The 16,838-nt window shown below is 41.5% G+C and overlaps 1 protein-coding gene across 1 annotated transcript; it reads left to right on the forward strand.

Moving 5' to 3' along the window:
- The first annotated feature begins 2,701 nt into the window (after positions 1-2,701).
- On the forward strand, positions 2,702-14,186 carry LOC136428096 (alpha-aminoadipic semialdehyde dehydrogenase-like). The gene is made up of 14 exons (XM_066417380.1): positions 2,702-2,918; positions 5,788-5,907; positions 6,242-6,446; positions 6,933-7,065; positions 7,486-7,530; positions 7,682-7,817; positions 8,384-8,423; positions 8,840-8,976; positions 9,680-9,764; positions 9,945-10,051; positions 10,438-10,554; positions 11,378-11,475; positions 13,299-13,448; positions 14,007-14,186. Exons 1-14 carry the CDS (start codon positions 2,721-2,723, stop codon positions 14,062-14,064), a joined length of 1,629 nt encoding a protein of 542 aa, XP_066273477.1. The 5' UTR covers positions 2,702-2,720; the 3' UTR covers positions 14,065-14,186.
- Positions 14,187-16,838: the final 2,652 nt, after the last annotated feature.

A 16,838-nucleotide genomic window follows, 5' to 3' on the forward strand; every position in this document is an offset into this window, starting at 1 on the left:
TTGGTGTGTATCTATGTTAAAAGATGATTTGTATTGGTATCCATGCTTGTTTTGATAAGTGCGCAATGCACCAGTCGACGGCTTGCCGCGAGATACTGTAAATGCAGAAATGTTCGCGGTAGTTTTATGTTCGCGGTTTTCGCGGCGACCGTTTCATCACGAACTTAAAGCCACCGCAAGTACTGTATACAGTATATACGTAGCAGTATGTTGCTATTGCGCTGCCGCGAACTTAAAGCCACCGCGAACACTCCATTTTCGCCTTTGCGCGAATAAAAACCACGCGAAATTTAATGCATGTACAGTATATTGGCGTTTAGACGGCGCTGACTTTATCGATATCCACACGACGGCGAGTCTCTGTCTCATCTCGCTCCGGGCCCGATCCTGTATTTTCTCCATCTGTACATAGTGATCTCCAAGCAGATCTATCGGTGGCAAATAATGCTGCTCTTGCCTTTTGGACACTGCCATTGCCACCGATAGATCAGCTTGGAGATTACGTGGATAGAGGTCAGACAGTTTGCCTCATACGCCCAAGGTTCCCTGTGCACCTGTAAATTGGTGAGTGTAACGCTAGCCCGGAGGGGGGACACACCAACAGCTGACCTCTGAATCTCGCGCGGAGGACAAGCGAGGTAAAGCGAACACAGCCCTTTCCGGCCAACCCAAAGCAAACCGAACCGATTTACAATGCTGGTTATCCGTGAAAGCGAAATGTTTGGAGAAGGTCTTTTGTGTATAGCTGGACGCCCAAGACATTATAGTTGATAAGCATGGATTCTGAAATCACGACCCCATTTCAGACATGGGTACCTCCCTTATACCCATCGTCACATTACCTGATAACCCTTACTCACGCCCGCTATGTCCCAGTTGATAGCGGTCCAAGAAGCATACATCAAGCCGAAAGATCCCAAGGCACTAGAGCTGTTAAACCCTCGTTTATCTAGCAATTCCAGCGCATAACTATTCGGCATCAACCTTTTGAACTTTTGTTTCAATTATGGAGAGACTCACGGTGGCAAGTTTAATGCTAGAGTATGAGGGCGTGAAGGGATAGATAAATATCACTTTAATTATATGATAACGCTTTTACAGTCTCTATAGAGTTCATCCGATATCAGCGACAGATGCCCTATTTCTGCCCGACCTTTGACATTTCTGGTGCTTTGCCTGGTTCTAATTTGTGCGGGCAGTTCTTCAGACAGACATGTCTACCATATCGCTCCTCTCTGACAGTCTGACAGTCTGACCTTTGTAATTTCATCCCAATTTGACGGCAACCGACTGAGCTGAAAAAACACGTCAGGGTTAAATGGACCCATGACCATGATCATGACGACTCTCTTGTTCTGGTGAAGCCTCTTGGGGTCTGGCCGTGTCTCACAGCTGACACTGGCCATAAAGTGTAATAGCAGCTCTAGTCTAACTTCTATGTCAAGGATAGTTCAAGATCATGGTGACACGTAGCGAATAGCCTTGATTTTGGCCGCGACTTGAGCCATGACGTTTATGATGATAAGGGCTGGCAGAATTCCGGATGTCCATGGACTGACTTCGACGGCTGTCGCTGGCTATGCCAACAGCCCTAATCAAATGGCGCTCCTAGCGGCCATCCTACTCATTGCATTCCTGAAGCGCAAAGAGTATAATGATAAGTTTATTGCAAGTTCTTGCCCGTAGTATATAATATACCAAGCGTGAACGTTGATAAGTATGAAATGAATGAATGATTCTAGCTTAAGTCACGAACCACTTATTATCTATGAACATTGCTAACAAAACAGTTGTTGTGAATGTCCTTTGGTAACTATGTGACGTACTGCTAAAGCACCGATAGCCCTGAGCAAGTTACAATGATTTGTTATAATCTAACGTTATATCTAACGTTAACGTTAAAATCTACCCTCGACTTCGAGAAGATTTTTGGAGGGGGCTATTTCTAATAGGATGCTGAAACACAAGATGCGAGTAACACAGACTACATAGTCTCCTGGCTCCCGGAGATCGAACCCGCGCCGAACCCGGGCCCACTAGCGCACAAACCACACACACTACCCGCTAGGCGAAAAGGTTAGACTGGTCAGTTAAGTTTGCGGCACTTGAACCCACTGTTACACTACTGCCCCTTTTCTTTTGGAGATTCGTCCTCGAAAATGAGAAAATAATAATGTCGTAGAGTGACAAAGTCAATTCCAAAGTCAAAGAAGAAGATATGAAATGATTAAAGAGCAAAAATGAGAAATCTATTTTTTCCTATACTATACTCTGTATCTAGTTTTGTTCATCCTTCCATCCTTAATATAAATACATGTATGTATGTATGTAATAAATATAGTTTTCAGGTGTGACCGTATGGAGAGGGACAAATGCATGAGCCGGTCAATACAGTCACTGAGTGGAAGGATCTACGCTGCTCTACTGTATTCCAGTTCAGTCCAGAGCTTTCTTTAGAAAGGGGGTGTGTCCGGGGGGTTGTCCGGGGGTTTGGCTCAACAGCTTGAGAAGAGATTGTGATTTGATAAAACTTAAAACTACTCAGTGTAGTTCTCTGGTAGAATTTGAGTTCAATATAGGTATTACTTATTTTCAACAGTTTGTTTTCTGTGTATTTGAAATTTTGAATGGAGCCTGGAATCAGTGGCGTTCGTCCTTCAGTCTGAGTTCTCTAAATCTGGGCATGCGCTCTGACCTCTAACCCCACTGCGTATCCGTTCATGATCAGCACATGCATGGCGACCATACTGCGTGTCACGAGGCAAGCTCTGGTCATCCGGTCTTCTCTGTCCCATTACAGAAGACTCTCGTCCGCCAGTATGTTGATCGAGCAAGAGAAGTACTCCTGGCTGAAGCAGCTGGGCCTGTCTGCCGAGAACAAGGGCGTGTTTAACGGGGAATGGGGCGGAAGGGGAGAGGTACGTGGCAAGGGTTCACTCGAAGTTCATACCTCTTTAGTGAGGGTGGGAGGGGGGCTTTTGTTGTCTCACTCTCACTGCATTCATGCAGCTGTTTTCAGATCTGTGCCAACATGCAAGCTAGGCCCTGCCTCCTGGCAATTTATAAGAAGCCCGTTTTACTCTCTTTTCTCAAGTAATATTATTTACATGGGGCTTTGCAATAGCTGACAAAATCTTCATCTGGGACAGAGCTGAAGTCCGTACTTTTCTACATCATGTATCAACGTGCTTACTAGGGCCTTGTGTCAACTTGCAAAGTGGATAAGTATAAATTGATATTAAACGGAAAGGATCTTGAAACATTTACTATTAGTTTCAACATTCCAATGTTAAAATCTCCAAATGCCATTCGTCAGCATAATTTATGACAGAAAATGTTTCATCATTGACGTTATCATTATAAAATCCAGAATCTAGTACTCTCACCTCTCAAATAGAAGTACCCCCTGGAATAGAAGTACCCCCCGGACAAATTTTCAAAATGTAATATAAGTACCCCCTGGAATAAAAGTACCCCCCGGAAAATTTCAAAAATCGACAGTCGAGGCTAGGTAAACTGTGTCCATACATGTACAACTGTCACTGTCAGAGGGAAATAAGATAATAAGCAGGTAGGTAACTTATATTTAGTCAATTATGCCATACCTATTAAGTATATAGATATTGAACAGAATAGCTGTCCATAGCTTGTTCAAATCATGATGATCTTCCTCGCCTTTTCGTAAAATATAATAGTAATATTGAAAAATTGGGCATAGGTTCCCCGCTATGACCCCTAACCGGGGGCCACGGTGCTTTCAAATTCAACAAGTGAAAATGTACATGAAACATGCTTTTTCTACTTGGAACTTGAAGCAAGTGATCAAAGAAAATTGTTATATCATTTTATTATGACTGACAATCAGTGACATATAACGAAAATCATCAGAGTACTTTTAAAAGTTAAATGTACCTGATCATATTTTCAAAAGACATCAACCACAAAAAAACACAAATATGAACACAGTCCTTCCACAGAAGAAATATGTCTATAAACTTTTGCTCCATAGCGTCGAAAACAAAGTGAGACGCTCGGATTTCGAGTTCCCGCGGTAAATCCCACAATATTGAACAGAGATCGACTGTAAAAGTAGCTCAACGTCACAGACCGCACATACTAAGAAGTTACCCATTACGTGTTGACACTAGAAACCCGCGATTAACCGCCAAAATTGGGAAAATCTTACGATTATTTAAAAATATGAACCCTCTGAAAATAAATATGGCGCTGTGTGTCTATCGTTGCCCAAAAAATATAATATTTCCATGCGTTTACGGTATCATTTTAAAGATCGGTATCCGCACTACGCAATATGCTGCTAGTTTTACTGTCGCCATGCCTGAGAGTGGCGGCCATGTTTCGCGATTTCGCGCTGTTGTTTACCGAATCATATCGGACATATTTCTACCGTTTTACAGATTTTGTGGCCTCAAAACACATATCACAAGGAAGTTAAGTTATGATTGTTGTTTTAACGTGTTACATGTCTTCTGCGAACAAATTATTATTCCGCCGCGATGCCGATACTACGGATATAGTGGTCAGGAAATTATTATTCCCTGTGTAGGCGAGCACCCTACTCCACACGTTTTTGATCAGCGTGCTTTGGTTTACGATGTAAACAGAGACTATCAAAGTTATTTATATGAAAATTGTATTTTAAAATGTCGATGTCGCGTCTTATTTTCCGGTTTACTTTGTAGCGTCATAGCGATATCGACCGATATGTTACGAGTGCCGCCAGGATACTTTTCACAAGGCCGTCAAAGCGGCGAGAAAATCAACGCCGGTAGGCCGAAAAATAGCGAATTACGAGCAAAAATACCGGGGAAATATGGGCAGAAAAACCTTAACTTACGATTTTAGAGGGATTCCTGGTTTGCAAAGCCTCAATTTTTCAAAAAATAATAAACGTACCGTCTAGAATAAGAAAGTACAGGGTGGAACTATAGGCGAAAAAAAATAAACGTACCGGTACGTTTATTTGAGAGGTGAGAGTAGCCGTGGCGACTAACGAAGGGAGTTTTTTCTTGATATTACATATACTATCCCTTCTTAGTCGTGGGGCACGACAAACTTTGACTTCTACTCTAGCGACGCCGGCCTTCTAACTTGCACGCCGGGCCCGATTCTTGTTCTCCCAGAACTCTCAACGCCCTTACCTGCGACGCCGGTCACTTAAGCGACGCCGGAAACCCCATGTTAATCCACAACAGGGCTTGATGCGGCAGAAGTCAATGGAAAACAACATCGGGTCCGCCATTTTTGGTTTGAAAATAGAAGGAGGGTAACGTCATCGCAACGTCATCGCTTGTACAGCCTGATTGGTGCGTTTACTCACATGACTGGGCTTGACCAATCAGGCTGTACAAGCGATGACGTTGCGATGACGTTACCCTCCTTCTATTTTCAAACCAAAAATGGCGGACCCAATGTTGTTTTCCATTGACTTCCCTGTTGTGGATTAACATGGGGTTTCCGGCGTCGCTTAAGTGACCGGCGTCGCAGGTAAGGGCGTTGGGAGTTCAGGGAGAACAAGAATCGGGCCCGGCGTGCAAGTTAGAAGGCCGGCGTCGCTAGAGTAGAAGTCAAATTCTGTCGTGCCCCACGGCTAAGAAGGGAAAGTATATGTAATATCAAGAAAAAACTCCCTTCGTTAGTCGCCACGGCTAAGAATCTAGATGCTTTCAGAAATTCCAAAAACAGTGTCATAATTAGCAGAATCATGAATAGTTTCTGAATATATGGACCGCCGTGTGTTAATCCGTGTGATCGTGATATTTTAAGGTGGTGACCTCCATGTGTCCGTCCAATGGGGAGGCTATCGCCAAGGTTACACAGGGCAGTGTGGAGGACTACAGGGAAACTGTACAGAAGGCCAAGGCAGCCTGGGACGTTTGGGCAGATGTAAGTACATACACCGGTCAAAGCAAGATTTCACTTTCCTAACTCTATGGCACGGTAAGTGTAAAGTTGGAAAAGGTCGACTGGACGTTTGGCAAAGTCAAAGTACATTTCTATGTCAATGTATATTTACAGTGTCATGCAGATCAAAAGATCACGCCTCCATCTGTATTATGGTACAGGTATCTTTATTTATTTCTGTTATATTGTTCCTACATGAAAATGATTAACATTAAACCTGCAGCACAACTTTCAAGTAACCAGTGGGTCCTTTTTTTTCAACTTGATGAGAGACACCTTGTGAGATGTTATTTCCTGTTTGCTTCTTTTGTACCAGGTGACAGCTCCCAAACGTGGGGAGATTGTACGCCAGATCGGCCACGCCCTGAGGGAGAAAGTTGACCTGCTGGGAGCCCTGGTTTCCCTGGAGATGGGGAAGATCAAGCCCGAGGGGGTGGGGGAGGTGCAGGAGTACATCGATGTGTGCGACTACGCCGTGGGCCTGTCACGCATGTTCGCTGGCAGGGTCCTGCCTTCAGAACGTAAGCTGGTTTGGAACTTCTCATTCTTAGGGCTCCCTTGGAAATTAGTTGCTCAGTTAAATGAAGGGACCACCCTTAAGATTGATAAAGAATGTTGGCAGGTAAGGTTGCCAACACAACATGCTGAAAATACTTCACTGCAGAAAAAAAATGTTTTCAAGCTACACATGTAGTAGAAACTTTAATGTAGCAAAACCATAGAGAAAGACCCTTTTTTTTTATATCTGATATTATTAGGCGACACTTATGATAGATTTGTGCCAGGTCAAATATCTTTGCTGTTTTTTCTTGATTCAGATCCTGGGATCTGAAGTGATGGCACATTTTCAACGTCCTACTGAAGTCTTCCTCAGAATTCAAATGGCCACACAGCCAGATCCCATAGCCTTAAAGATACGTGACATCAGCAATATTGGTCATCTGCTACAGGCAGTTTGTTACTGAAGTGTACTGTAGTGTACTGATAGTCTAGCATGCCCCCTGTAGGTCCTGGCCATGCCCTGCTGGAACAGTGGAACCCCCTGGGTCTGGTGGGGATCATCACTGCCTTCAACTTCCCCGTGGCTGTATATGGCTGGAACAGCTCCATCGCTCTCACCTGCGGCAACGTCTGTATATGGTAGGGAGTCTACACCATATTAATGTGTGCTTTCTCTGTAACTTCCTCAGATAAACAGGTTCTTGTCTTATGATTCTGGATGTTTTATGTAGGGATGTCCCTGTAGCTCAGCTGGTAGCAGCCTCACTGTTGAGTTCCTGGTTCCAATTAGTTGGTAACTGAGAGACCCTGGTTCAATCCTGGGTCAGGACATCTCAGTTGGGACCTATCTTTCAGAAGAGACGTAAAATGGGGGTCTTGTGTTCGAGGAAGTGCCTCAACTACATTAAAAAGGAAGGGCTAGCAACCCCTCCCTGTAGAAATATACCCTGCTACTGAAATAGCAAGGAAACTTGCTGCCCTTCGTGCCACTAGTAGGCACTAGAAGGGTATGAACAAACAAATAAATAAATCATTATGTACTGTGCCATTTCCCTACAGGAAAGGAGCACCCACAACACCACTTGTCAGTGTGGCCATCACCAAGTAAGTCTTTTACTCAAACTAGATATAACCTAATCATCTAATGTCTACCATTCCTAGTTAGGTAATAGTTGGTTCAGTGTGTTGTAAGAACTGATTTGAAGTCCATTCCTGTGTAACTAGATGTGCATAATGATGTATTGTTTGTTCCCAGAATCATCCAATCAGTGTTTGAGGCCAACAACCTGCCCGGTGCGATCTGCTCTCTGGTCCAGGGTGGTACAGACATCGGGCAGGCCATGGCTACGGACACCAACGTCAACCTGCTGTCCTTCACAGGCAGCACTCCGGTGAGAACAACATTCATCCTCTACACATAATTCCACCTGGGTACATAATTCCACCACCCTGAAAAGATACGTCCAAACAGATCTCCAACCCAACGTCCCCCACTATAATGCACTCCTGTATATCTAAACTGGGCATACCTGGGGTTGCCGCACTAAAGATCTCTTAAACCCACTGTTTTTCAAAGTGGCGGATTTATGTAACCCGGTGGATTAATGGTAATGGAGGTCGCATTTTCTTCATTTAAAGAAAGCAAAACACAACAAATTTTGGCCCAATATTTGAATTAGCATTTGGTCTTGCATTGTCTGGTAATTTCAAGTGTTGAATTGTACCAGAACTTTGAAGAAAAGTCCAATAACATAGTATCTATGCTTATATGTGTAACGTTGTTGGTTACATCTTTCCATTGAAAACAACATATTTTGTCCATAGCTTGTTATGCATTGACTATGATACTCATTTTTTTTCAACTTTTTATATGTAACTTTGATACATAACTCTGAATAACATGCTCTGGACTGTAAAGAATTTTTCTTTAAGGTCACAATGTTTTCCATGTCCTCAGGTTGGGAACGTGGTGGGCACCACTGTGCAGCAGAGATTTGGTAAGCTTATCATGATAAAGGTTTCAAAAGCCAGATGGTACCAAATTTAACCACATTTATAATATCCTGAATAATTCCCACTTCTTACCGGCCCCGACAGTTACTGGCTCCCTAGACAGAAGGCCAATTAATCCCTGCCATTGAGAGATTGTGTAAGCACAGGCTACAGTTACAGTAGTTTTACAACAGATGTGTTCATGTCATCAAGGATGAGATATGTGATAAACAAAGGTGGTACATGTATAAATATTACTGTATCATAGTGTTTCACCAGTATGATTATTCAGTTATTTGCTTACACTGTGCACCTCTTTTACCATTTTGTTAGTCAAGTCAAATGAAATATGAAAATGACTTAGATGTCAGATAATCAAGGGGAGAGGTTGTTGATATTCCCTCCTTGTTGCTGCCCACAGGGAAGGTTCTGTTGGAACTGGGAGGAAACAACGCCATCATTGTGCTGGATGACGCAGACCTGGACATGGTAGTGCGCTCCGCCCTGTTTGCCTGTGTCGGCACGGCCGGCCAGAGGTGCACGACTACCAGAAGGCTGGTGAGTCATTCCTCTGACCACATGTACAGAGTTAGGACACATGTCAGCTAACTTTTACATTGTCTTCATATACTATGAAACATGGTCACTGGTCATGAAACAGGCAGTCTCCTCAATCAAGATTGACACATCTGGCACATTCACCTACAACTTGCTTGATTCTTTTTATGTACATTAAAAAAAAAAGATGTATACTTGATATATGTTCTGATTTAATCTGAAATTGTCTTTTACTAAGATTGGCTTATCTAATGTGCAGTCAAATTGGTTACTAGGATTGTAGGCCGGAGGGCGATCCGACCTGCGGGAGGGCTGGGACCAAGGGTGATGCGGAATACACTGTGTTGTATTTTTTTTATGTCATAACCACCCGAGAAAACACACATTTCAATGCGGAATGCGCCAGAAGTTGAGGGAGTTTTGTGCCCTCGAAGAAAAAACTGTAACAACATAGATTCCAACCTCCAAATCCGGTATTCGAATTTTCGATGGCGGCGCAACCGGCACGCTCGAAATGCATTCTACATATTTTATGGAAGCCCGTGTGATACAACTTAGAACCCCGTGTGATACGGAAAATTATCACACGGCCCGGAACACCCGTATCGAACGTTTTCGCGGCCGAGGTATGAAATAAAAAGAAATATTACACACAGAGTGCTGTGAAGTCACAAAAAGGGTTGTATTTAATTATTTTTTGTAGATCCTTCATGAGTCTGTCCACGATGAGGTTGTGGCGAGGCTGAAGAAGGCGTACAGTCAGGTGCCTATGGGGGATCCTCTGGATGGTGAGACTACTACATTGTACTTACATGTCTAGTTTATAAGTCGTGGTTTGAGAATTTGGGTGATTTGAGTTATTATTGAGTTGTTCAGTAGACCATAGTTGCAGCCAAAGTACTTGATTGTTGAAAAATCCTTGAGTTGCCAAATCTTCTTGTTTAACACCTCCCATCCTCCCACATTAGATGGAGTGTTGTATGGCCCGATGCACAGTCAACAGGGGGTGGACCTGTACAATAAGGCCATTGAAGATGCCAAAGCCCAGGGAGGCAAGGTGGAGTATGGAGGAAAGGTGAGAGCACCGCAAGATAGAACATACCAGTGTCCTTCAAAAAAACTGTGACTGCATCTGATCTATCCCTTAGTCTAATTATTTGACCATTGGGACACCATAGAAGATCTGACAACCATGAATTCTTTTACCATCAAAATTTAGATGTTGTGCTTCTGATATTACCTGTTGACAAAATGTTGTACAACTAATTTTTTAAATGTGAGAACTGTTTGCAAGTCTTTATCTAGACATGGCCCTGTGAAGATCTTCGTAATGTGTTGCCTTAATACCATGCTCATTATCAGCATATAAGATTGAAGGGTAACCTTATAGTGATTTAGGAGCCAAGTGTAGCTGTGTGGACTTGAACTAGAATGGACTATCATGTGTGTACTGTTCCCTAGGTTGTGGACCGCCCTGGCTTCTATGTGGAGCCCACCATAGTGACTGGCCTTCCCCATGATGCAGAGGTGGTCCACAGGGAGACATTCGCACCCATTGTGTACGCCCTGAAAACAAAGGTAAGCGCAGATTATGTTTGTACTAATTGTAAATAAAATGATCCTTGACACGTATTAACCATACAAATCATGCATTAGACCTGAACTCAAAAGTAAAAGTACAGCATGACTTTTGTTTGGCAAAAGTTTCTTTGTTCGTAAGTAATAGAGTGATACTTCATTTGCATTTTATTGATAGTAATTTTTCACCTTAAAGGCACCCAGAGCATTTTATGAGGCTTGAAAATTGGAAATATTCTAGTTGCTGTAATCTTTATGAAATTGACATTCAATGCCACTGTTTACCACATTTGCGTGCGGATTTCTTATCAAAAGCGGCACAAAAATAAGCTACATGGTGATCTTTTAGTTTCACACGCCTAGTGTAAATACACCCTGCCCACCTCCGTCAAAACGTAGAAATGCAAAATTAGAACATAAAAATGCAAACATTTGAGAGACATGCAGTGACTCTCTCATTTGGTCGAACCGCTAATTGTGATGGACAGTCAGGATCTGTCTATTAGGGCCTAGATTTTCTATCACTTCTCACCACACAACGACATCGTATCTTTGCTCCTTTAATGTCGATATGTAATGGTATAGTGTTATTCAAACTTACTATGTGTAGGAATGACTAGAAATTGGAGTTTTTTTATTCAAATTTCAAGCCTCATAAAATGCTCTGGATGCCTTTAAGGCACACAATTGGTCATCATGTATTATTGGTAGTCAAAACCATACAAATCACCTAATAAAAATGTAAAAGCACATTATGACCTTTCCTCTTGGAATATCTTGTTTGTTAGACAATAAGCAAGAGGATTTATTGTTTCCCTAACAGGACATGGAGGAGGCCATCACCTGGAACAACGAGGTTAAACAGGGACTGTCCAGTAGCATCTTCACAGGGAACTTGGGCAATGTCTTCAAGTGGATTGGGTGAGTAGCTTCAGAGCAATGATGTATCATTGTTTAGCAGTGGACAGTTGGACCTAGAAATTGTACTGTAGTGTACTGTACTTTTATTAACTATAAAGTTTACTTTTATAATAAGGTGCATATGCAGCGTTTCCAAAGGAAAAAGAGGTGTATGTATCTGTATCTGTATCTATGTAGCCAGTATAACTGCCATTCGGCGTAACACACCAGCTATCAGCGTATAACACACCAGCTGTATGTAGTCAGTATATGCAGTTATTATGTTTCGCCAACGAAACATATTGTTTTTGTCAGGTTTCTTCTCCTCCTTCTCCTTCTTCTTCTTCTCCTGTCAAATCTTCAAATCGCTTCTTCTCGGTCGTCCGTCGACCAAATTAGCTGAAATTTGGTATGCAGGTAGAGTACGTGTATACCCCTAGACCCTTTTAAAATTTTTTTGATATAAGTTTTTAAAATGATTTTATGGAGGTTTTTTGGTCATTTTCAGACAAAAGTCGCACATGATGGCCTCCAGTGCCGTGGTGTTGAAACCTGAGGACCTGAAATTTGGTTTAGTTGTGCATTGGATATTTACCCAAAGGACCCCATTATTTTTCCTGGCATACACTACTTCAAAATGATTTATTTTGCAATTTTTTAATGCAATTTTTGGTTATTTTCTGTAGGGGGCTAGCAAGAACTAGGTCATACTGTAACATAAGCCTTCCCCTGTCTGGGAGTTAAAACCAAGCAGATGTCAGGGGGTACCTCTACTAATGGTATTGCAGAAAGTTATATGTACCTTATGTTACATGGTACGGATGTTATATTTGAGATGTAGGTACCCATAGGAAAGGTGACTACACCTGACAATTACTTATGCTAATGAGGACCTAATTCGCATAATGTATGCATAACGTTGTATGTCCCTTACCGTAAATGCTGCGGATGTCATCTTTGAGATGTAGGTACCTTTAGGAAAGGCGAACACACCTGGCCCTAAATTATGCTAATGAGGACCTAATTTGCATAATCGATGCATGAAGTTGTATGTCCCTTACCATAAAAGCTGCGGATGTCATCTTTGAGATGTAGGTACCTTTAGGACAGGCGAACACACCTGGCCATAAATTATGCTAATGAGGACCTCATTTGCATGGTTTATGCGTATACTTGTAATTCCCTTACCGGAAAAGCTGCACATGTCAGATTTGACATGTACGTACCGTTAGCAAAGGTGATCACACCTGGCCATGAATTATGCTAATGAGGACCTCATTTGCATAATTTATGCAGAAACTTCTATTTCCCTTACCGTACAAGCTGCAGATGTCATATTTGAGATGTACGTAGCTTTAGGAAAGGTGCACACGCCTGGCCATGACATATGCTAATGAGGACCTCACTTGCATAATTTATGCATGATGTTGTATTCCCCTTACTGTAAAAGCTGCAGATGTCATCTTGAACATGTAGGTACATGTAGGAAAGGTGAAAGCACCTGGACATAACTTTTGCTCATAAGGCATAAATTATGCAGAAACTTGGATTTGCCCAGGAGTTATTTTGGGACAGCCCACTTCTTGCATGAGCAGTATGGGCGAAACATCCTGAATTTGCTCTTAAAGCAAATGACGGCCAGTCTAGTTTATTGAAATACATCTTCATCTGCATATCCATTGAAAGTCATCGGGTAGTCAGGATAACCTTATTGCAAGTGTAATATGATTTTGTGCCAATCTTATTTTTCAGCAAGATTAAGTATATCTTCTTGTAGATTTCACAAATGCCTACTTTTCCAAAATGAGATTTTAATGAACACATTCTTCATTAATTGATTACAGACCAAAGGGCTCAGACTGTGGAATTGTGAACGTGAACATTCCAACCAGCGGTGCGGAGATTGGTGGAGCGTTTGGTGGTGAGAAGCACACGGGCGGCGGCCGCGAATCTGGCAGTGACGCGTGGAAGCAGTACATGAGGAGAGCCACATGGTCAGGATGTTTTCCACATCAATGATCTGTTTTATTTTGTGTCATGGTTGTCTCCAGGACCCGTCCCTCCTTCCCAGGATAGAAATTTGATTGTGTGGACGATGAAGATTTCAGCCCGTCTCTCAAAAAAATCTGAACATCATGACATGAAATTGATGAAGATGTATTTTCGTAAGCTTAAGTGACAGGTTTAACAATGAAAAGTATCAACATCCTCTCCCAAACAAAGAGTGGGATTGTACAAATTTAAAGCTGGAGACAGCCCTGATTTGTTTTCAAATATTTAAGGTCTTACAGGACACGACCAGTTTACCCTACCATGTACTGTTCATTTGTAAAGTTCATGTAGTGAAAAAAGAAAAGTGCTAACAGCAGCAGGGAAAGGCCCACTACGCTATGTATGAAAGAGCTTTGAAATAAACTGCTTTTCATAAGTGTGCTTTACCTTTTGTACAACATATTTTAACACTGTAGAGAAACAGAATTTTTTATGTTATTGCACAAAAATGCGCCTTTGTCACTTCTTTGTTTCTTAATGAGATTTTCCATCTTTTTCAGCACTATCAACTATGGAAAGGAGCTTCCTCTGGCTCAAGGGATCAAGTTTGGAGAATGAAATTACTGATACAGCTGCATTCATGTCTATGTAGCTCACAAATGGAGACTAAAAATGCAGGAGGGTGATTATGAAGAGTACCACTTGAATCTGTGTGTAGTGTGCTCGGAGGTTTGTCAGGAAGACAGACCAATGTCCTGTCCTAAGATAAATGTGACTCTTATGTTTATTATTGTTTGATGTGCATCATGGGTATCTCGACATTGTTCATTCATATAGTTTTATGTCTAAATCATGTAATCAAGTCCCATCAAGGAGAAAACTTTTGCTTCTTTATATATTTTGTTGCTACTAGGTTGAAGCAAGTTAGATATCACATATGTTCTGCAAATGGTAGTTACAATCCCAATAGCCAGCAATGTGCTTGATTTGTAACATCATTTCATACTTGGAGGGGTTTTGTAGAATCAGAGCTTATTTTGACATGTGGATGTATAAATTGATCCCATTGTTCTATGTGGTATGTGGCTGTAAGTCAAAATTAAATTGTGCTGAAAACCCACAATGGAAGAATGTATTAATAGATATTGGAGTAGTCAAGATCTTGCAATGAATGTACAAGAATTATGTCTTCAATAGATCATTTCTGAACTTCTCGAAGTGACAGGACAATGAATTTAGATTTTCCCAAAGATGAGCATCAGACCTTAAAACAGATACACCTGTGAGTAGATTATCTTCATGAGTATGAAACAAAAGCTTTAGTTTGGGGGTGATGTTATAAAATAAAGTATGTTCCATATATTCATCTGCTATGCCCTTTTTAAACTGTTGACTGTACCATGTAATAGACTTTACAGATCTTATATAATATACTTTGTAGCATGATTGTTTCCTATGGGATAATTGCTGAAGTTCCAGCTCTATTTGTTAGTGGGTTAACGCAATAGAAGAATTGAGCTGCTAAGGGTGGAAATTGATGAACAGCTATTCACACACACGCTACAAACATTATTTTCAACATCGGACCTAGATTTCCTAAGAATGACCCATTTCTGTGAGGGTCTTTTTTTCATGTCTTGAGTATGGGATGATGGACAAAAATCCATTTTTGACCCAAAGCAAGTGGAAAATATACAGTTATTACCTTCGCCAAGAAGGTTATCCAGAGGGTAGCATTTGGTTGTTTGTTTGTGTGTAACGTACTGCATAACTCGAGAAGGCTTGAATGGATTGTCTTGATATTTTGTAGGTGGGTAGGTCTTGATGAGCCATGGAAATGATTAGATTTTGGGTCCCCTAGCAGCTTGTTACGGTACTGCAGTGGAACTTCCTGTTTTGATATCTCGTGTTTTGGACATGCTATGGTTCTGATTTTTGAGTGGTAGATAGCTCATTGGACAGGGAGTAAGTGGTCTAGGTTTGGGCCCCCTAGCGGCTTTTATGGAACTGCAGGAGCAGGTTTTGCTTCAGACTTTGAAAGGAAATAACTCAAGAAGGGCCTGATAGATGGTCATGATTTTTGGGAAGTAGATAGCTTGAGTGATGATGTACATGATTAGATACTTATTATGCAAATCAGTATCTAATTTCCATAATTAATGAGGAAAGTTTATACATTCGCCAAATTCCATAATAGGACTCTCAATCTTGTGACATATGTAACTGAGGAGGAGAGAAGTACTAATAGATCTCAACAATGCAAATGAAGACCTCATTTCCATAATTGATGAGAACATACTATAACTCAAGATGGGCATGATGGATGGTCTTGATTTTTGGTATGTAGATAGCTTACGTGATGCTTTGTATGATTGGATATAATTATGCAAATCAGATTTTCTAATTTGCATAACTAATGAGACAATTTTACAAGCCCGCTGTGTTCCATGATATGACTATTCAAATATGTGACATTTGTAACTAAGGAAGAGAGGAATGTTAATAGATAGAAAATATGCAATTGTAGGCGTAATTTGCATAATTAATGAGAAACTGCTATGATAACATACAGGTAAATGATGGAAATTTTATACATGTACATGTGGCATTTGAAAGTTATGTGAATGTGAACATCGTTGAATCAAATTATGCTAATAAGGACCTCATTTGCATAATTGATGATAAATGTTAGCATAACCTTCTTTAATAAGCTCACACTTTGGACAACTTCTGTTATTTGGCTGAAGACGATCAACTGGTATGATTTATGATTGATGAGAAACACTCCTAAATACGTCAGTCATAAAGGTTAAAATCATTTGCCGAAGGTATGAGGGCGTGGAACACAAGGCTATAAATTGACAAACAAGTATTCAGAAACACATTGCAAAGGCTATTTTTAAGCTCAACCCGAGGTTTCTTAAGAGCCGCCAAGTTGACCAAGTTGAAGTTTGCCCAATGGTTGTTCGTGATTTAACATGTTACACCTGGCTGTAATTAATCTGAAGGGTACTAAGGGGTTATCAAAATGTTGATGCTGTGTAATGCCACTGCTGGTTCAGTCCAGGTTCAAGGTCAAGTTGCTAATACAATTACGTTTTTGGATTCAGAAAAATATTACTAGCCGAACACTCTCCCCTGGGGTTGAGTACGGCGTTAGATGCGTACAGTATAAGGGAGAGTTGCGTGGTGGGTGGGATGGAAAGAGGATAAGTCCTCAATCCGAAGCTTCCGAGGCCAGCATCGCGTCAATCGTACATTGCGTAATCATTTCCCGAAATAACGTTCACTGGAAACGCGCGTTTTTCCCGACCACTTATGACCACTGAAGTGAAGGAAATCCAGCCCCTGGTGGAAGATAGGGTGGAGTGGAGGAAGCTTTCAAGTCTGGT

Source organism: Branchiostoma lanceolatum, chromosome 2 (genome assembly GCF_035083965.1).
Source record: "Branchiostoma lanceolatum isolate klBraLanc5 chromosome 2, klBraLanc5.hap2, whole genome shotgun sequence".
NCBI lineage: Eukaryota > Metazoa > Chordata > Leptocardii > Amphioxiformes > Branchiostomatidae > Branchiostoma > Branchiostoma lanceolatum.

Bases quoted from the DNA above. Each gene is read 5' to 3' on its own strand.
- LOC136428096 (XM_066417380.1), top strand. From the start codon at position 2,721: ATGATCAGCACATGCATGGCGACCATACTGCGTGTCACGAGGCAAGCT. The intron at 2,919-5,787 runs GTACGTGGCAAG...TGATATTTTAAG, and splicing joins AATGGGGCGGAAGGGGAGAG to GTGGTGACCTCCATGTGTCC. The intron at 5,908-6,241 runs GTAAGTACATAC...CTTTTGTACCAG, and splicing joins CCTGGGACGTTTGGGCAGAT to GTGACAGCTCCCAAACGTGG.